We start from the raw sequence: 22,595 nt of genomic DNA, 5'->3' as shown, positions 1-22,595 counted from the left end.
AGGCAGGTTAGAGGCAGGTGCTAACAAGCCTCCAAATGCCCATCAGGAGTCTGTACAGAATTATAGAAATCATAGGAAGCCACTGAAGTTTGTTGTGAATGATACGGTCAGACCAGTGCTTTAGGAATATCACCTTGGCAACTACATAGAAGATGGATTGGAGAGAAGTGTTTGTAACGCCACATGTAGGCTATGTAGCTACATGAAGAAAGGTTCCACCAGAGTGAATTTTCCGAAAGTGCTTTCTTGGTTGATGCCCTTATGATATTGTTGGGCAGTCAATGGATGGGTTAAGTTTTACTGAATTGCCATTTCCCCTTCCCCCTTTTTAAAAATATGTTATAGCTGATGGTTCACTGAGGAGGGGATAGGAAATGGACATATTCAGAAAATGAATATGATGTAAAAATAGAGAGGCAACAATATTTTGAAAAGTATCAACACTCTGCCACTAACTAGTACAAATTATAGGAGATAGCCTGAGCTTTTAGGTTGCTACTGCAGGACAAAATACTTCAATGCATAGCTTCTGTTTGCATTACCTCAGTTGAAAGCGTGGCCTAGTGCGTAGATGGCTGGCCTAGAGTCAAGAAGACCCAGGTTTGAGATCTGCTTTTGGTATAGGACTGTAGATTTAGTGATGGAAAGTGGCTTAGAGGTCTAGTTCAACCTGTTTTCAGAGAAGGAAATGGGTCAAGGCAATTAAGTGATTTGTCCAAAGTCATAAGTTAGGTGGCAGGACCAGGATCTGAATTGCCTTTTAATTTCTAATCCAATGGGAAACTACACAGACTAGCTGTGTATTCATGGGAAAGTAATTTGACCTTTCAGTGATCCCAGAGACCATGAAGAACATCACTTATACAGCAGTTGCCCATCTATGTTGGAGGAGAGAATTTCTCTGCTCAAGAGTTCCCTACACCACTGAAATCACAGGTCTGTACCAAATAGATAGGGATGACCTTCAGCAAAATTGTGAACTTTGGAGTGGTTTTGTCACATGTGTTGCCAGCTTCCCTTTCGTGGCTAATTCCTGCTGTAGGGTGCCTCCTGCCCTCCTTTTTAAGCCACTCTCCCATGCTGTTGGTTTCCTTTGAAGTTTCTGAAAAAGAAATGACATCTGTTCCCTTGGTTGATAGAATATTACTGCCCTGACGCTTGTCTTTAAGCTTAAAAAATTTATAAGATTTTTTAATAATATATTCCATACTTGATTTCTTAGAATATATTGGTTTTCTTGATGGCTAAGGGGTATAATTGTGAACATCAGTTATTACACTGCAGCTAAGTGTTTATGTTCTCAGGGGTTCTTGAGATGTATAGACTAAGTTTGTCTCTACCTAAAATGGCTCTTATTGTATGCTATTACAATTTTCCCTTTCAATAGAATTCTTCCTCTTTTTTGTTAGTGAGAACTTTTACTCAGACTCTGAAGGTGGCTATATATCTCTTTATTTGAAGTAAAGTACATGGACTTTGACAGCTGCTTTCTTCAATGTTTATTGATTTTTTGTATTTTTTAATTTGAAGTGTGGTGGTCTAAGTGAGATGTCAAACATGCATCAGCACTCCCAAGTGTTACTCAAACCAGATTAAAATGTAATTGGTAAATGTATTTTAAAATATAGTAAAATAGAAGATTGTATTTTTTAAACTAAGTATGCAGCCCAGATCCTTTCGAATGGATTAATGGCCTCATTTCTATTTGAGTTTGATATCAACAATCTAGGTTTACCAGACATTCAGAATTAGAGCTGGAAGGGACTTAGAAATAATCTAATCCAATTCCCTTCACCTGGGGACATTCAGGCCTAATTAGGCCAAATAATTTCTGGAAAGTCAGGTCACTAGAAGCTAGCAGTAGTTAAGATGGAACTAGAAACAAGATCTCCTTAATACTACATTTGCATAGTGCCTTAGACTTCCAGATCAGCAAGTGTTACTGTAATAAAATTGGAGTAGGTTGACTTATTTGGGTAGAGGGTCCCTATTTAAAATCCTTGTTGTAAGGAACACAAGAGTATAGGAGGAGTTAGCATCCAGAACATTCAGTGCCATATATGTTACGGTTTTCTGGAATCTGCAGAAGTAATGTGGGAAAGAAGGTTTGTACCAACAGAATTGGCTCGCTTTCTGCAGTTGTCATAATCCTTTATGGACTAGGAAAAAAAATATGTTTAGTAGGCATAAAATGATCACAGAATAGATGAGAATAAGACAGTCATACTTTAGCAATGATTTCAAATGAATTCTTTGGACAGCTGGAAAGCCTGAAACATCCTTAGATGATCTAGTCACTTAAATGATGAAATTAATCCTTGTTTCTCAAACTCTAAAAATTTACTTTTCAAATTATGGTTTTGTTAGAGGGAGATCTTGTTCTTTAAGAAATTAGTATCTGGAATTACTGTGTTTATAGTTACGGCTCATGTAATTTTTTGAAATGTTATCCTAAAAGGAAAAAATACACATATATTTACATATGTACATTTTCTTTCCAAATTTGATCCAGACTTAATAAGCAGAAACTTGGTAGATGTATGGTCATTCTCATAGATATAAAGTTTAAATACTATATGATAGTTATTTCTTTTGTTATAGATTTATCATAAGACTAATGTTAAATGGTAAGTACATTAATTTTTGTCTTATGAAAATATGAAAATATTTTAATAAGTGCTGAATAATGTTTGAAATATAATTTAAACTTATGTTGGGCCATTTATTCTGAAAGGAAGTGTTTCTATTGGATCATTTTCATTCACTCTTGGTAGCTAGTATTGTAGAAATCCAAAACAGCACATTAACAGTACAAAATCACTTACACTGTTGTGCTTAGCTTTAGAATAGAAAACATTATTTTTTCCTTAGACTTATATCAAAATTAGTTTGCATTTCCTCAGAATGATATAACTGAATGTGGCAAAGATATGGCAACCCATGAACATGCGCAAAAGTACAAAGGAGAAAGCCAGTTTGGGGTTAAAAGTTTATTTGTGTAGATTTGTGTTCCCTAAGGGACCCAAGAAACATGAATTTTATGAGTATATTCAGTATGAGAATGTTATAGTTACAAAGCAGCACTTAGGGAATTGTAGGAAGGTACTCATATGCAATTTATGTTATAATGAGAATATCAGTGAAATGCAATTTTATCATTTACAAGCAATGTAACTTTGGGTTTACATTAGTATCAGAGCATCATAACAGAGCAAGTCTTACTCTATATTGAGATGCTGACTTAAGTAGTTATGGGAAAGCACAGCTATATTACTTATACTAAAATGGAGATTTAACTAGATCCTACATATTTTCATAGTACAGGATTAATTTGATTACAGAAATAGATGAGAGTGCCAAACCCTGCCGTGTGCAGGTAAATGTTTAACAATGGATTTTTTGGAAAAAGAAATGTACTCATGACATTTTTAAGTTTAATCTCCCTTATTAACATTTTCTCCCTCAAATTCTTAAGCCTGCAAAATCAGCCAAATAAATCAAGCCCCATTATGCACTGTTTACTCATTTCTGAGGCAGAAATGCTCACACTGAAATTTAACAATTCCAGGTTCCAGGTGTGGCCAACACACTGTTGCTTAAACCTTTTACTAAAGAATATCCTAGAGTATGGAGACAAGGTCTGGCACCTGCCAAAATCTTGTCCATTTCACAATTATATATAAAATCAGCCTGGAGTTGTGTAACATCATCATATTCATTCTTTTGTAACAACTCCCTGAAGGCATCAGAAAGTTTAGTTGATGCTTTGCTTGAAAAGCCCTTTCAAATAAATACTGCAAAATAGTTCACTAGTAGTAGTTCATCTTAGATAATTTTTTTGGGTAAAACTTATTGTTAGCCTTATATAGAACTCAGTATTTGAACAGATATTGTCTTCAGTTTATTCAAGCAGGCCAGGAGCCTGTATCCATTTATAAACTAATGGACTATAATGAGTGAGACAATGGAATAAAGCAAATTCTCTTTCTGTTGTCATATTTTAAATGCTTTCTGAATTTGAAGTTGTAACTATTGGAATTTTCCCAGGTATTGTATTTATCATCTGCTTTTCTGTTCCTGCCTCAAAGGATGGGCATTGCTCCCTCTTTGCCAAGGCTTAGTCCTCTTATCTCATCCCCTCAAGTACTGTGCTGTATTTATCACAAAAAATGAGTTAAAAGGAACCTCAAAGTCTGTCTAGTCTAGCCCATATCTTTTTTCATGTATGTGAGGCAATCAGGGTTAAGTGACTTGCTCAGGTTCACACAGATACTAAGTGTTAAGTGTCTGAGGCTGGATTTAAACTCGTGTCCTCCTGACTCCAAGGCAGGAGCTTTATCCACTGCAGCACCTAGCTGCCCCTAGCCCGTGTCTTAACAGAAATCTCTAACATAACTGATATTCACATAGAGTTTTAGAATTTCTCTTCCCAAACAGTGCCTCATTTGATCTTCCAAATAGTCCTACCAAGCAGCTTACTCCAATTTCCCCCATTTTACAGATGAAGAAACAGGCACAGAAAGGTTGCAGCTTGCTTATTGTCGCTTAGCAAGTAAGAGGGGAGGGGAAAGGTAGAGAAGGGAATAAGTATGTTGTGCCTGCTATGTGCCAGGTACTGTGCTAGTTACTTTTTACAAATAACCTCATTTGATCCTCACAACACCTCTGGCAGATTATTATTCCCATTACAGTTGAGGAAACAGGCAAACAAAGGTTAAGTAACTGGCCCAAGGTTTTACAGCTAGTAAGTGTCTGAGGCTGGAGTTCAGCTTAGGTCTTGCTGACTCCAGGTCCAGTGTCCTATCTGCTGTATCACTAGCTGCCTTTAAGTGTCAAATGTATGATTTGAGCCTAGGTTCAAAATGTTGAGTCTGGCACTGTCTATTAGATCACACTGTTTTAGATACCTAATAGGTGAATGTCCAGGCCTTTGCTAGAGGAATTCCAGTAAGGGAGAGCATACTACTTCCCAAAACGGGCCATTCCACTTTGGGATAGCTAGTTGTGGCGAAGTTACATGTTTATACTTGTGTATTGGGAATGGGCTATTGCTGTGTGGGGAATGAGTACAAGGGGACCAATTAGCTCAGTAATCTGTGCGAGGTGGGGAGAGAAGGGCCTAAACCAGGGTAGTTTTGATGTAAGTAGAAGCAGACATGTAAGATGTATCTTTAAGATGGCAAATGATTGGATGTGAGGTGGAGAGGGGAGTAAGAGAAGAATAGAGGATGACTCAGGTTGTGAACCTGGATGAATGGAATATAGCTATTTCAATCAAAATATGGAGTTCAGAGGAGTTGGAGGTGCCCTTGGAGATGTAAGGCAGACGGGTGGTGATGCAGAATGGGAATAAAGGGTAGAGGTTAAGGTCAGATGTATAAATCTGGGTGAGGATAAAGGGTACAACAACTGGAGTTGACTTTGGCAGGAAGGACCACTTCATCCTTTGTAAAATGGAGCAGAGAAGAGCAGGGAGACCCAATTGAGGTGGTTTGAAGTGGGAAATGGCAAGAAGAGTTTGAGATAGATGGCCTTATTATATATGTATATATATTGTCTGAGGCAAGGTCCTACATACCGGGGGAGGGGGGAAGTGATGGTGTAGGTGGAGTGAGAAGAGGTTTTGTGGAGCAGCCACAATTGCGAGTAATATAGATACTTAATCAGAAGAATAGAAAAAGGCATAGCTGTGAAAGTCCAGTTGAACATAAATTTTACCCAGTTAGCATGATTGTGTGGCTTCAAGCATATGAGCAGGAATGGAGAAAGTGGTAGGTGGGTGTCATGGATGTAATTTAGGGTTGGGGTTTGGCAAGAGATGAGTAGGGTTAGGACAGTGGGAGATGTGATTCAAGGTCAGGGACAATACAGTTGAACCGGTTAAAAGCTCAAGATTTTGAATGGAGGAAGGTGATACCAAATCAGAGGTGATGTACTGGGAAGAATGGAATGATAAAGTTTTGGTGAGGTTGGTAAATGGGTTTGGAAGGTGGTGAGGTTCAGGGAGAGCTAGAAAGATAGATTCTGACCAACTAAAGAAATGTGAGTATAGAGGTGGAATACTTGTGAGTGGCAATGAGGCGAAGTGTATGACCATCTCAGTATGTGGCTGAGGTAGAGGTAAGGTGCAGATCATTGGAATTAAGGAGAGTGATGAACTGCGTAGCAAAGGTATTTGAGGGTACTTCGGCATATGTATTGAAGTGTCTGAGTGCAAGGACAGGTTGGGATGGAAAGACTTAGCCAGGTATTCAACAATGTGAATGAGGAATGAGGCAGACCTGGGTGCCAGTAGATGATAGCCACTAAGCTCTGGATAGGATACTCTAGCTGGATGAGATGAACCTTAAAAGAAAAGAGATTGCTGATAGGAGTAGGTGAGAGGGGCTGGAGGTCAAGCAAAGGGCATGTAGTGCTTACTATGTGTTAGACACTGTGCTGGAGATATAAAGCCAAAAAATGGCTTCTTCTATAACATAGAGAATATGAGTCAGGTACTGAACTCATTGAGGTAGGAGTGTCCTGAAGGTTGTTGGATAACAGCTACCAGAATCTTGATTGGAAGATAAATTTGAGAGCTATCTGCATAGAGGTAATAAAGCAGTGGTAGGTAGATGAGATCACTAAAAGCATAAAAAAATGTGATGGGTGAAGAGAAAAGGATTTAGGACTGTATTCTCCCTCCATTGTGTCTTCTAGAACCCCTGTTCTGTTAACAAATTACCCTTCGTTGTTAGATCTCTTCATCACTGGCATGCTCTGTTATGAAAACAGTGCCGTTTTGCCTATATCCTCTCTCATGACCCTGACACATTGGACCAAGCAGAGAAATAGGCGTATGTTTTGCTCCTCACTGCCACTTCCCTGGTCCCCATTTTTGTATTGCCCACTCCTTTATTTCCATCCACTTCAACCTTGCTGCTTCCCCAGCCCCTACTAATGTTCTGCTCTAAATCTGCCCCTTCCTTACTTGTCCTTCTGGAACACCTGCTCCATAATTAAACTTCCTTTCATCCAATCTTTTCTTATTCCTTTAATATTCTGGCATTCATGGAGACCTGACTCCTTACTGATGATAACTGCTTCCCTGATCATGCTTTCTAGTATTGGCTACATTTTCTCTCATACCCCTGACTCACAGTTTTGAAGTGAAGGGGAGGATCAGAATATACCCTTTGCTCCCCATTTCCACTTCTAAACTCTCTATCGCTACCACTCAGCAACCTCTCCTCCTGAGAGGTTCATGCTATTGAAATATATCACCCACTCAAGCTACTAACAAACTTCAGAAGACATTGGTAGGCCCTCAAACATCCTAACTTACTAGTTCTTCAACTTACTCATTTTCTTCTTTCAAAGCCTGGATCAGGTGACAGCTCCTTCATTGAACCTTTCTAAGCCCTCTAGTGGGTTCCCCAAATGCCTCTCCTTCCCCCATTGAAAACTCTCTTTTCAAATATTCTTTTAGCCATATTACGTTCTACTTTGGATTGTATTAATTTGTGTATCCATGGTATAGTCCCCACACATAGCATAGTGTCTTACAGAAGATCGGCAAGACTTAACTTTTTTTTAATTGAAGCATCTTTAGGAATGTGTCTCCCATCATAACACTTAATATCTGCTACCACAGTGAATCCTTTTTAAAATTATTTTTATTTATCTACAATCACTTCCACATGCTTTTGAGTTTAAAATTATTCTCCCTTTCCCCCCCCCAAGATGGCACACAATCTTATATAAGCTATACATATACATATTAAACATATTTTCACATTAGTGATGTTGTAAGAATTAGACCCAACAGGAGGAACCACCCAAAAGAGGAAACAAAACTGAACAGAAGAAAAAAAATAGCAAATAGTCTGCTTCAATCTGCATTCAAACTCCATAGTTCTTTCTTTAGATGTGGATAGCATTTTCTATCACTAGGCCTTTGGAGAAGACTTAGATCCTTGTATTGCTGGGAAGGGTGAAGTTTATCAATATTAGTCATCGCACAACATGGCAGTTACTGTGTACAAAGTTCTCTTGGTTCTGTTCATTTCGCTTAACCATCAGACCATACAAGTTTTTCCAGGTTTTTTCTGAAGTCAGTCTGTTCATCATTTCTTATAGCACAATAACATTCATATACCACAACTCGCTCAGCCATTCCCCAATTGATGGGCATCCTCTCAATTTCCAATTCTTTGCCACCACAAAAAGAGCTGCTATAAATATTTTTGTACATGTGCATCCTTTTCCCATTGATGATTGATTATACAATGATTCCCATTGTATGATCTCTTTGGGATAGTCCTAGAAGTGCTGTTGCTGGGTCAAAGGGTATGCACATTTTTATAATAACCCTTTGAGCATAGTTCCAAATTGCTCTCCAAAATGGTTGGATCATTTCACAACTCCACCAACAATGCATTAGTGTTCCAAATTTCCCATCTTCTCCAACATTTATCATTTTCTTGTTTTGTTATCTTGGCCAATCTGATAGATGTGATGCAGTACCTCAGAGTTGTTTTGATTTGCATTTCTCTTATCAATAGTGATTTAGAGCATTTTTTCATATGCCTATAGATGGCTTTAATTTCTTCATCTGAGAACTGCATGTTCAGAACCTTTGACCATTTATCAATTGGGGAATGACTTATATTTTTATAAATTTGACTTAATTCTCTATATATTTTAGAAATGAGACCCTTATCAGAGAGACTGGTTGTAAAAAATTCTTTCCCAATTTTCTACCTTCCTTCTGATCTTAGTTGCATTGATTTGCTTTGTGCAAAAACTTTTCAATTTAATGTAATCAAAGTTATCCATTTTGCTTTTTTGTAATGTTCTCTATCTCCTGTTTGGTCATGAATTCTGTTTTCCATAAATCTGGTAGGTAAACTAATTTCTTGTTCTCCCAGTTTGCTTACAGTATCAGCCTTTATATCTAAATCATAAACCCATTTTGACTTTATTTTGGTATATAGTGTGAGATTTTGATCAATGCCTAGTTTCTGCCATACTCTTCTCCAGTTTTCCCAGCACTTTTTTTTTCAAAGAGTGGGTTCTTATCCAAGAAGCTGGGGTTTTGCGGTTTATCAAATAATAGATTACTGTAGTCATTGACTACTGTGTCTTGCATACTTAACCTATTCCACTAATCCACCACTCTGTATCTTAACCAGTGCCAAGCAGTTTTGATGATTACTGCTTTATAATACAATTTAAGATCTAGAATGGCAAGGCCACCTTCTCCTGCATTTCTTTTCATTAGTTCCCTTGATATTCTGAATCTTTTGTTCTTCCAAATGAATCTTGTTACTATTTTTTCTAACTCTGTAAAGTAATGTTTTGATAGTTTGATTGGTATGGCACTGAATAAGTAAATCAGCTTAGGTAGAATTGTCATTTTTATTACATTAGCTCAGCCTACCCATGAGCAACTGATATTTTCCCAATCATTTAGGTCTGACTTTATTTGTACCACGGTGAATGTTGACATTTACACTAGAAAATTCTTTTGAGACACATCCTCTTGGAAACCTAAGAGGGAATCCACTACCTCCTTTCCAGGCAGCTGATTCATGGTGCTAAGTGCTAAGGTAATCCCCGCATCCCAAAACTGAACCAAAAAACCTATGGTCTTGTCCCTGTCTTGTGGGTATCCCCAGCTAAATTGTAGACAAGACACAAGTAACAGTTCAAGGCAGTTTATTCTCAGGGATAAGATGGGGTGCCTTTGAGGGAATGAGCATGGCATATTCATGCAACAGAAAACCGGCTTGGCTAGTATGGTATCCACCATGTTTTTTAGTTAAGTAGTGAAAGGAAGAATAGCTTCCCACTGTAGATTTATGTATGTAATCTCTCTAACAGGAAAGTAGCCAGAAATAAATTTGCATATTTCAGATATCGCCTTAAGTACACTCTAGACTGTTCCTCTTGCAACTTTTATTGAAGTCCTCCCCTGATGCTTCTTTGTGGTGTAGAGGTGACCCTGGGGTTCCCAAAGGCTATGCTTGTGGAGCACAACCTGGAAGAGCTGTGACTATGGCCTGGCAGATTCTGGGAGGTACTCCCAGGCCAGGTGGCCCCTCCCTGAAGGGAAGCAAAGCTGCTAAAAATAATACAAGAAAAGACTTGCCCAAGAAATTCCCAGCTCATCACTATGATATGGAGAAACACTATGGTGTACTGGAAAGAGGAATGGCCTTGTTGTGGAATTCTGCCTCAGATCTGTTTTGGTTGTGGGACTTTGGAAAAACCATTTAATCCCTCTCAGCCTTGGTTTCTTTATCTGTAAAATGAGGAAAATAAAACCCAGAGCACCTACCTCATTCAAGTTAAATGAGATGCCTGTAAAGCATCTTATAAGTCCAAAAGTGTATTTGCTGTTGTAAACTGTGGATTCAAACTAAAATTTTCAAGTTTAAGGCCTTCAACTCATATTCCCAAAGTAATCTTAAAAAAAAAAGACAAGAAAACCTGGAATGGTTTTTCTAAGGAATCATAACAAATGTTTCCATGCCTATATGTGTATTGCTGTGTGCAATACACATATTGTGTCTAGAACTACATTTGACTATCCTCAAGGCCTCGAGCCAGAACATTTTAATCGAACCTCATTAAATATGTAGCCTGGGGAAGAAGTTCAGTGGAGTCAATATGTGGTCTTTCTAGTTCCATGTCACCAAGAACAGAATAACATATACACTTGCTGATAACTGGGCAAGGGTCGATCAATTTATGCTCTGGAATCTCAAAAACAATCACCAAGCATTAATTAAGTGCCAACACGGCCGGATGGTACACAGAGCTGGAAGGGCCCTTAGGAGTCCCTTAGTCCAAACCCCTCATTTCCCAGATGAAGTTAAGGAATTTGCCCGAGGTCATACAGCTAGTAGGTTAGGGAGGTGGAAGCTGAACTCAGTCCACTGACTTCAAAACCTGTTCCCTTTTTAGTGTATCATTCATGAGAGATCATTTGAAGGCAGTCAGTCAATCAATAGATATTTGAAGGAGGCCTACCACTTGGTGGGTGAGAGGGACAAGCAATAGAATGAAGCTTGAATTTGCCATCGTGGTCTCCAGCCAGGGGATAGGGTTCTGCTTTGAAATCTCAGTGGCCAGGGAAGACACAAGATAGGCTACCTCACACTAAGTGGCTAGAACATTAAGTAACCAGAGTGTGGTTGGGGCCTTGCAAAACCTTCCTGTTACCCATAGTTAGTTGGACTTTCTGGCAACCAGAAAGACAAAAGCAATGAAGGGCTGGGGAAGTGGTCTCCAAGAAGAGCGTGGCATTCATCAGTTGTACTGGAAGGTTGGGGGCCAGATGATGCCTCATGTGGAGGAAGACCTGTGTCGTTCTTCCTCTTGAAGCCTGGGAGCTGTAAACATGCTTAGTATTTGGTGCTTGATATCAGAAAGTTGTGAGGAACTATGTCATCCCTGCTAAGATTCTTATAGATGTCCTTCATGGGATGAAAACAGGAAAGTTCAAGGTGCAATTTGGTTCCAACCATATGGTTCCAATTGGAGACAGTTGACCCAACAAAGGTGACCAGGCCTTTAAGGATTTAATGGTGCCCCTTACCTGGTGGCATGGTATGAAGGTCGCAGAGGGATGGTGAGGTTTGATCTGGGATCAGCTCGGTATGAACTCTCATCCATGGGGACGAGACTATCCCTTTTTGGGTTTAAAAGATACTATAATTATCTTATCTTGGATTACCCTTCAACCTGTATTAATTTGTTTTCCAATAATATAATCTCAATATTGTTGCTGTCCTACATTGACATCCCAATGAAAGACTGGCAAGTGAATAACTATCCACTGAACAGAGCTGAGAAAAGAAGGTGATGTCTACCCCAAGTCAAAAATATGTTATGTGGCATTTAATAAAAAAGAAAGCTACATCAGGCTGTTTATGACTCTTTTAGTAGAATTTTATTTGACAGAAAATATTGACAACTTTTGACAGCTGAAAGTGTGAAAACAATACAACTTTAAAAATAACATGACAGCATATCATCTTTTCCTAAAACTTAGCATTGGGATTTGTCTTTTTGTAACCTAAGATTATAAGCAACACAACAATCTCTTCTCTTTTCACTTAGTGCCTATGAAAATGTAGCCATAGATTTCATACTTTTCAGTTTAAGTTCCTTATGCTCCAAATAAAATAGCCATTGAGAATTAAGCGTACTTCTAAAGCAAAGGTTTAGTAGAATAGTTGTCTAAGATCAGTGGCAGAACTCATATTAAGTATAGTTGGAGCAAGGTCAGTGCTGGGGTACAGATCACACATACAGTAGTGGCCAGCTATATGGAAGAGGTAGACTAAAATCTTCATCACAGTTTCATAGAAAAGATGCTATAGTTCACACTTATACCCTGGTTTACAAGTAGTAGTTTTAACAATTAAGGTTGCATCTTTTCCTTTCTAGAAAGTAACTTAATAGAATTAAAGCATATGGGGCTGCTGATAAGCAATACTTACACTGTCCCAGAGGGATACTTTTTCCTTTTCCTTTGGATTTTATGTAGAGGCCACACCTAGACACCTGGAAAAGAGGTGGGCCTAATAACAATAGTGCATAGCAATTATTCTTTTGGTCAGTTATGGAAGAATTCATGGATTCCATATGGTATTTAATCTGTGGAAAATTTAGATCTGATTGTCTCAGGTTTAGGAATTTAAGACTCTATTGTCATCCTTACCTAAGGGTTTTCTCCCTGTATGTCAGGATAAATAAAGTTGTTTTATATCCACTTTTAAGGTCGATATTGCAACATATCTTGCGTATATACATCTATATTATAATTCTGGCTTGATTACAATTATGGGGGTAAAAGTGGAGGCAGTCAATTAAAGTGAATGCCATATTTGCTTTGTTAAAAATGCAATACAAGCATATTCTAAAAGTTACCAAGTCATTTGTTTGTAAGACAGGACACATCAGTTCTTAGGCTAACTCATAAAAAACCTACTTAGGATTTAATGCAGCTGAATAATAACACTGAGTAGTAGCTGTGAACCCCTTCAAGTCCTCCCATGACTTGGGGCCGGACCATAGAATGACCCTAACTTATGAACTGCTACAGAACCGATACTGGCCAGTATGGTCAATTAGGCCTGTAGTCTTTCTGTATCGTACTCAAATTGAATGTGGCTGATTTTCCATAACTTTAAGTGACAAAACATAACTTATTTAATATTATTAGTTATCATAACTGTAACAAAATAAAGCATCTTTGTAATGTTGTAGGGTAATTTTAAACTTTGCACACAAAAAACGCAACAGAGGGTTTGTAAAATACTGCAAAGAAGGAAAGAAAATTTAAGCCAATATTAAAAAGTAATGCAAGTTATTACTCTGTTCACTACTTTTTTTTTCTGATGCCCTGTCATTTGTTAACGGCTAATTCTTTTCCCGTGGGGATTTACATTATGATTGGATCATTGTGATGACCTAATCAGATTCCAAACAATTTTGTACAAAAATAATTTACCTACATCTTTCAAAGTTAAGCTTTCACTATAATAGCTAATTAAATGTACATTAATACAAGTGGTCACACAGGGTACTTTCCACCCATTTTAGGGAAGAAATGTTAATTTGCATGTTAATTTAAATTTACTTTAAAAAATGTGTTGTTGAAAAATAGTTACACAATTAAACAATTTTAAAAATTCCTTCTGAACCGTTTTTTTAGTTATAAAAAGGGAGCTATTTATGTTAGGCCTACATTCTTTGCTGAGCTTCTGCACTACTGCTGGTGGTAACATTTTTCCTAAGCTAGTAACTGTAAGAATAAAAGTTTTTTAGAAGTTTAAAACCCCTTGGCATATATGTCACATACAAAGATTTATCACAGAGTACTCTATAGTTAATATAAAAAATTTGCTAGTTTTTCACATAGTTAATTCAGTAAATATACTCCTCCCTGGTGTAGGGATAGAAAAGAACATTTATTTCTTTAGGGGGAATCAGCAATATTTAACTATGGTCTTCTTCAGAATAAATAGAGTGAAATGCTTTAACTTAGTAAACTCCTGTGGTTTCTCTCCCGTTTTAAAGCAACTACCAATTATAAATATTTTAGGATGAAGGCAAATGAGTATGTAAATCAAATGGTTCAACGAATAATGCTATAGGCATAGCTGCAAAACTATTTTATCTATCTAGGAATATCTTAAAAACCTTTATTATTTCTGAAAGTTCTGTTAAATGAAAAGAGAATAAAGGCTCAGTGGGCTAGACGGCCCTATGCACATTCATACTTCTGTTTCAAAGAGAGATTTCTATATATAAAGCAGTAAAATTAGGCTCTTGTTTTCAAAGTCCTCAGATAGCATAAATGATTCATTCAATTATGATTCATGACAAAGACTGAAGATACAACTGTGAATCTAGATATTAGAGAAGATATCAAGTATGATGAAGAACCAGGAAGAGAAGTGAAGGAAGCTGGGGCAATGTTTGCAAATACTATCTATGGCCTCTGATGTATATTTAACCAAGTCAAACTTGAGTTAAATGTGGTCTTACTACCAAGACTTGGTAGGATGGGATTTACAGTTAGAATGTGGCAATGGAAGTGTGAATGTTGTAAAAAAGAGATCTTTTTATAAGTAAAAATCCATAAATGTGAGGAAAAGACATGCTGGAAAATATTTGGGTAAAGATAAAAAGGAAAAAAAAGTGTTAACATGGAAATAAAACTACATACCGTCTGGCTAGTAGAATGTAAGGTCCTTGAGACCAAGCATTAATTTTTTTTGTCAATGTTTCCCCAGAACATTGGATGGTACTTTGCACACAGTAGGCACTTAATCAATGATGGTACAACTGTTTAATGGAGGAAACAGAGTTCCTAATACAGGACACAAAATCAGCAGAGAGAAGACATGGAAGTGCTGGACATCTGGAAGTCTCATTCTGTTCGAAGCAGTGGATGAGCTCGAGTCAATTTCATCTCTTAAAAGGTAGGAGTGGGAAGGGGGGCTGCTGCTGTGCAGACAGGCAGCAAGGTGAAACAGATGCAACACAAAGCTTAGGTTCCAACTCCAGCTTTGCGTTGGACCTCTTTCAGACAAGCAATGCTTGTACTCTCTGCTTCAAAAGGCTACTTTAAGAAAAATATTTTATAAACCATCTAGTACTAGAGAAATATTTATTACAAAGGCTAACTGATGACTTGTGAAGAGAAACTTGGGGGGAAAAGTACAGTTTCATGATTACCAAGGAGCAGAATGCTGGTCAAAAGCAAATATTTACCAAAGACTATTTTTAGGAGGACAGATTTTTTAAAATTTGGAGGAAATGTATGGACAGAATTCAATGGTCTGAGTCCTTGCAGAATGATGAGAGGCACTAAAAGTGAAATTCTAATGATAATCACTCATGATCCTGTCAAAAAAGAGTAAACAGAATGACATTAATTCATGGGGAGATCTTCAACGACCCCAAACTTTTCAAAGGACATGAAAACTAGTAGCATATAGCCTTGGAAGAACCCAAAAGAGTAGCATTTATTCTAACAAGGGGCCAGAAGGCTAAATGTCAGAATGAGCTGAGGCTTAGGCAAAGAGGATTTCCCCTAAGTTGGGCAAAAAGGGCAAGGCAGAAACCAGCTACGCTGTGTGGGATATATGTGGTTCAATGGTACAGGATGGAAAGTAGAATAATGATTCCTATTCCACCCTGTATTGTGTGGTAAGAATGGTCTTCAGATTCTGAAGAGTAGAACAAAACTAGCTAAGAGGAAATGAAAGCCCAAGTTGAGTGAAGAAATATTACAAGAGGAATTACTTGTTCTAAATGAGTTCAATTTTTCCTAACCTGGACAAATTCCACTGTGGAACATCAAATGAACTTTGCAGAGATAGTCCCTCAACCACTCTCAGGGATGTTTTGAGTAGAGGAAGAATAGAAGACACCTTTTTTTCTTTTTGCAAGGCAATCAGGGTTAAGTGACTTGCCCAGGGTCACACAGCTAATAAATTTCTGAGGTCACATTTGGACTCAGTCCTCCTGACTGTCCTCTATCCACTGTACCACATAGCTGTCCCAGGAGCCCACATTTTCAAAAAGGAGAGAGCACATTTTTAATCAGCCTACAGATTTGTTAACACCAGGCAAAATTCCAGAATAGATTATTAAGTGGATGGAGTGTGAGTCCTCAGAGAAACAATAATCACCAGGAGTTAGCATGAATGCACTATGAATCCTAACACGTCACATCAGACTAATTTCACTTCCCTTCTTTTAGAGGGCTAGTAGACTGGTAGATCAGGTGTAGGCTATAGTAGGGGTATACTGATCTCAACAAAGGTTCTGACTGGTCAAGCCTTATGCACCAAATGGGAAGAGGCAATAGAGCAAGGTGAAAAGTGCTGAATTTGGATTTAGAGAAACTGAGTTTAAAACCTGGCTCTGCCACGTAACTTTGATCATGGATAAGTTGTTTCACTTTGGGCTCAGTCTCCTCTAACCAATGAAGCAGCTGGACTGCTGCCACAAGATATCTATGTGGATAAGATAAAGGGATTTGAGTCGGATGACAATCCAGTTAGGTGGATTCTTAACTGGCTAAGTGACTATACCTCAAAAGGACACTGCTAGATTGTAGGCCACATGGACAGGCACCATATATCTTAGCTTTGCATCTACACCAGTGCCTGACACAGGACCTTATATATATAGTGGATTTTGAATGAACAAACTAGAAAGAAGGTCTTTCATTAATATTTGAAAGATTGTAGAAAATGTGAGAAGTATCAAAAGATTAAAAAATGATAAATGGTCTGATTTTCAAAAAAGGGAAGAAAACTGAGCCTATACACTCCAGGCCAACAAGCTTGACTTCAATTCCTGGGAAAATTCTGGAATGGATCATTGGAGAGACAGTCTGTTAAGATCTAGAAAGGGAAGGTGTAATTTTAAAGCCACCATGGCTTCATTAAGAAGAGGCCATGCCAGTCTAGCCTTCTTTCTTCCTTCTTTCTTTCCTTCCTTTCTTTCTTGGGGGGTAGGCAATGGGGCTAAGTGATTTGCCCAGGGTCACACAGCTAGTAAGTGTTATGTGTCTGAGGCCGGATTTGAACTCAGGTCCTCCTTACTCCAGGGCCAGTGCTCTATCCACTGTGCCACCTAGCTGCCCCTCTTTCCTTCTTTTTTGCTTTTTGGTGAGGCAGTCAGGGTTAAGTGACTTGCCCAGGTCACACAGCTAGTAAGTGTTATGTGTCTGAGACCAGATTTGAACTCATGTCCTCCTGACTCCAAGGCTGGAGCTTTATCCACTGTGCCACCTAGCTGCCCTTGCCTCATTTCTTTTTTTGACAGATAACTGGCAGAGGACGGAATTGCTGTAGATAGAGTTTGCCTTCATTTTAAGAAGGCTTTTGACAAAGTTTCTCAGACTTTTCTCATGGAGAAGATGGAAAGATGTTAATTAGACAATAATACAACTAGAAGGATCCAGAACTCTTTGGATGGCTAGAACAAGGAATTGTTAATGGTTCTATGTCAATGTGGCCAAAAGTCTCCAGTGCTGTAACCCAGGGACCTGCAGTTGGTTCTGTTTAACATTTTCATCAATAACTTGAAAAAAGGCACATATGGCAGTCTCGTCAAATTTTCACTTGTGACTAAGCTGGAGGAGGGACAGCTACCACACTGGAAGACAAAGTCAGAATCCAAAAGGATTTTGATAGGTTAGACTATTGGGCTGAATTTAATAAGATGAAATTCAACAAAAATAAATGTATACTAAATGTATACTAAAGCACCCCCCAAAAATCAACTTTACTGGTACAAGATCATAGAATTGTAGATTTAGAGAAGGGGCCTCAAGAGGCTATTGAGTCTAATTCCCTCATTTAACAGATTAAGAAAACTGAAAGGTTAAAGGATTTGCTAAGCCACACAGTTAGAAACTTCTGAGCAGAATGTGAACTCAGGTCTTCCAGATTCCATGCCTGGTGCTCTGCTGTTGCATTTGCTAGCTGTCTAGATGGGAGGTGTGGTTAAGAAAGCAGCTCTGAAAAAGTGGACAAGCTCAACAAGAGTCAGCAGTGTGGTATGGCAGCCAAAAGAAGCTAACGTGATCTTGGGCCGCATTAACAGAGGACCAGCTTCAAGGAATAAGGAGACCGATGCGTGCATCTCTGTACTCTGTCCTTGTTAGATCTCATCTGGAATACTGTGTTCAGTTCTTGATGCCACAGTTGAAGAGGACACTGATAAGCTAGGGAGAGTCCAGAGAAAGGCCACCAGAATGGGGAAGGGCTTTGAGTCCATCTTGTGGGAACGTTTAAATGTAGAGAACACAGGCTTCAGGGGCTCTGGACAGCTGCAGTCACGGAGCTGTCACGGAGAAGAGAATTCAAGCTCAGTCACTTGGCCCTGGAAGGCACAGAGGGAGCAGGAGGTGGATGCTGCAAAGAGGCCCCTTTTGGCCTGCCAGCAGAAAAACATCCCAACTAGAAAGAGTCTTGGGAGGCGGTTGGTTCCTTGTCCTTGGACAGCTTCAGGCCCGAGTGAGGTGGATGACCACTGGGCAATGGTGTTAAAGCAGGGATTCCTTTGGGTAAAAGATGGCTGCTGAGGCCCCTCCCAATTCTCAAATTTTGTCATTCTGTCTCATGCAAAGCCCTTGGCCCTGTTCTGTTAAATATCTTTATCAATGACTTGAGAAAAAGACGAACAACATGTTTATGAAATCCTTGGATGACAGAAAGTTAAGAAGGACTGAGAATGTACTGGATGACAGAATCAAGACCCCTAAAGATCCTGACAGGCTGAAATCATGAGCCAAATCCAGCATGATGAAATTTAATATGGATAAATGTAAACTCCTTTACATGGGCTCAAAAAAAGTCACTGTTCAAATTTAGGAAAGGGGAGATGTAGCTTAGCAAGCATTTCCTTTCAAAAAGCCTCAGGGGTTTTAGCCAACTGCAAGCTTACTTTAAATCAGCACTGTCATACAGCTGCCAAAAACCCAATGTGATTTAGTCTGCATTAATAGAAGTACAATATCCAGGACAAGCAAGGTAATAATCCCACTGTTTTTAATTTGTTCTGCTATATTAGAAATACAGCCTCTTTCTAGCATAGCTTTATCAGACTCAGTAGCAAGCTGAAACGTACCCGGAGGAGGAGAGTAAGAAGAGTGAGGAGATGCCCAACTACTTCCCATGAGGATTAGTGACAGAAAGAACTGGGGATGATGTTTACCCTGAAAAAGAAAAGATTTCACTAAGACATGATGACCAAATTCAGATATTGGAAAGACTATCCTGGAGAAGAGGGACTCCATTGATCCTGTGTGGCTTCTGAAATGACAGTAAGCTGCCCTGAGAGAGAGCTTCTAGGTAAGAATGTGAAGGGCAGAGGAACATTATTACAACATACTGGTGTACTTATCCCAACTGGAACCTGGATGACTACAAGGGGGGCAGTAATCTCTAAGGTCCTTTTTTTTTTTTAAGGCAATTGGGGTTAAGTGACTTGCCTAGAGTCACACAGCTAGTAAATATCAAGTGTTTGGTCTAAGGCCTGATTTGAACTCAGGTCCTCCTGACTTCCGGGCTGGTTCTCTATCCACTGCACCACCTAGCTGCCCCTCTAAGGTCCTTTTTAATGATATTCTGTAATTACAAAACTTAGGAAGTAATTTCTAAATAAGAGTTTGAATACAAAATAACTTTGTTGGAATATACTTGAGTAATAAATTCACTGAATGGTTAAAACACACAAGACATTGGAATGATTTTCCAATCTAATGAGGACTGATTTGTAAGAACACTGCTTTATACATTGTGGTTTTTCTATGGTATGTCTCATCTTAATTGTCAAACGCAAAAAATTGCTGGTATAAACCTAAGGATAAACATAATGTTTATAGTATCAATAACAGCACTTGCCAAATGAAGGGGAAGACATTTCTTTCATATTGACACTATGTGTCACTTAAAACAAGTAATAGTGCTTGCTGAAAAGGAAGCTGGAAAAGAATATTAATGGCCCTTACTGTATAGTTTATTGCATGATTTCCTTCTCTTTTATCATTAAGTTGGTCAGGACTTTTAAGTTCTATTTTTCCTTTTATCTTCAAAAAGACTTTTCAGCATATATACTTGAATGGCTGAAACTACCACCATGACTCCTAAATTAACCATTGACCAAAAATTTACTCTGTCAAAGTTGCTTTCTTGTATATTTCGATCGCGAGCTTCAAATGCCCTTAGCATGGTCTGGATGTGGCCGCTTTTGCTTAACCTGGACTTGATGCTGTTGATGGATTCCTAGTAATAAATAAAACAATTTCACAACGGAGTTAGCTTTCAGTTAGTTAAAAAAAAAAGACTTCAAAATTCTGGTTATTTTCATATCCAAACACACATTTAAGAGTAAGCTTTTCAGGATATATGGATGGGGGAATGTCACAGTTAAATTCGGAGATATCTGCTTATTACAAGGGGATTGTTCAAAATAATAACTCCCCTAAGGTATTTAAGTGCATGTATAGAGATAATTATTTGACAGAGAATGTATGGATGAAGAAAATATATGTAGTAATGCTGTGATAGATTTGATTACCTTTATTTAGGTCCTCATTTGGAGAACAAATTTGAGATGGAAACAGACAAAATTAGCTATTGCTAACTGAATATCATTCAGAAATAGAGAAAATAGGTTTGAAGCAATAGTGGCAAGCCAATGAAAGAGCAATTTAATTAAATAATTTTAGATTATGGACAATTCTTTAGGAGCTCACTTGTTATGTTACGCAAGCTGTGTTGCAGAAGCTCCTTTCACTAGTTTTGGCCTGGCCAGCATTGGTGCCTAGCAACATACTTGCTCTTGAAAGGGATAGACTGAAAAATAAATCCTTTGGAATGTGTATCTTTGAAACTGCATATTCTCTAGAACTATCCAAGAACACATTTAAATAAGTTTCCCAAATAAACTATTCTGGGAAAGTTATTTTTGGAAGCATAAGATGCAGTCACTGAGAAGGCACATGCCAGTGCATGAAGGTTACGAAGCACTATAGAAATGCAGGGCCAAACGCGTAAGGAAACAAGACCAGAAGAATATGGGTCACGGTTTTTCCTAATAGTGGTGTTGCTTAAGTATTTGAGATACTTCACTTGAATTTTTTAATGTTTTACTAGTTTTAAAAATTAGGCATAGCATTTGCACACAACAATAGGTGCATATTACTGAAAATTTTTTTCCAGTAGAAATATAACTGGATTCAGATGTGTAGGTAAAATGGTTCTATTAAGTTTGCCATCCTATTAATCACTTCATGAGATCACCAAATGAGGCACCATTTATGCTGTACTCATCAGAAGATCAGGGAGAATGCTCTCTGAAATGGATGTTTTTCCCTCAAGAAATATATCATCTTCAAACGATATTTAAATCAGCATTTTCAGAAGCAAGAGAATGGTAACTCTAGTTATATGGATGAAGAAAATGTATGTAGTAATGCTCCAAGATATTTGACTGCTTGGTATTTGAGTTCTCGGTGAGAGAACAAATTTGAAATGGAAAAAAATATCACTGAAAAATCAAGCCACCTATCAAAGCAAATCAAAGATTTTAACTTACTGTGAACCATTATATGAGCAAATGACGTTTATCATGATATCCTTGTCCCACTTGAATTAGTAATTGTGACCTCTGGACAAGTCAACTTAACCACTCTGGGGGTCTGGCTCAGTTTTCTTTGTAGCTCAGCAATTTTGTGACTGTGATCCACAGAGTGAAACATGAAAACCCCAACTTAACTCAAGGATGAAAATAAGCATGATACCATGGCATTTAAGAATCAGGATGAGGAAATAAGGTTGGTCAACAATGTGCCCACAGCAGTTAGCAGTGAGATCAACAAATGCATATTTCATGGTTATTCAGTCGTTTCAGTTGTGTCCGACTCTGTATGACCCTAGTTTGGGTTTTCTTGGTAAAGATACTAGAGTAGTTTGCCATTTCCTCCTTCAGCTCATTGGACTGATAAGGAAACTGAGGCAGATAGGGTTAAGTGACTTGCTCAGGGCCACATAGCTAATAAGTGTTTGAGGCCAAATTTGAACTCAGGCCTTCCTGACTCCAGGCCTGGCTCTCTATCCACTGAGCCACCTAGCTGGCCTCGCACACGCACGCACGCGCGTGCACACACACACAAACACCTACCTACCTACCTAGATGTAGATATAAATGCAGAGATAAGACATACACACACACACACACACACATAGATTTCCATATAAATATACATGTTGATATACACACATATATAAAGTAATTATGATCATTTAGTATTCCAACTTGCTTTCTATCTTACAGAATATAACTTCAATAATCAAATGTTTATATATGATGTTGAAATTAATCTTACAATTCTGATGCTAAAGAATATCACATAGTTGTGAAAATTAAAGTGCCATATATGGTTAAATTAAAATGATTTTCAGATTAGGAAATCAGTTAAATTCATACTGGCTTCACTATGTAGAAGGAAGAATCCAGGATTTAAAAATGGGGAAGCTGAGTTAAAGGCCCAGTTCAGGAATTTCTTAGCT

General features: G+C 38.3%; 1 protein-coding gene across 1 annotated transcript in view; it reads right to left on the bottom strand.

Annotated features, from left to right (window-relative positions):
* Positions 1–11,915: 11,915 nt before the first annotated feature.
* The window catches only part of TMED5 (transmembrane p24 trafficking protein 5), a 28,929-nt gene continuing 18,249 nt past the window's right edge, over positions 11,916–22,595 (bottom strand). The window contains exons 4-5 of the mRNA XM_078155014.1: positions 20,196–20,306; positions 11,916–19,237 (exon numbers count right to left, since the gene is read on the bottom strand). Of these exons, the coding sequence (XP_078011140.1) occupies positions 18,968–19,237; positions 20,196–20,306 (381 nt within the window). The 3' untranslated portion in view covers positions 11,916–18,967. The remainder of the gene's footprint in view (positions 19,238–20,195; positions 20,307–22,595) is intronic.

This window comes from Phascolarctos cinereus, unplaced genomic scaffold (genome assembly GCF_003287225.1).
Source record: "Phascolarctos cinereus isolate Bilbo 61053 unplaced genomic scaffold, phaCin_HiC Scaffold_5;HRSCAF=322, whole genome shotgun sequence".
In the NCBI taxonomy this organism is placed as follows: Eukaryota; Metazoa; Chordata; class Mammalia; order Diprotodontia; family Phascolarctidae; genus Phascolarctos; species Phascolarctos cinereus.
The sequence above is the reverse complement of the archived record's forward strand: the minus strand, read 5'-3'. Positions and strand labels throughout refer to the sequence as shown.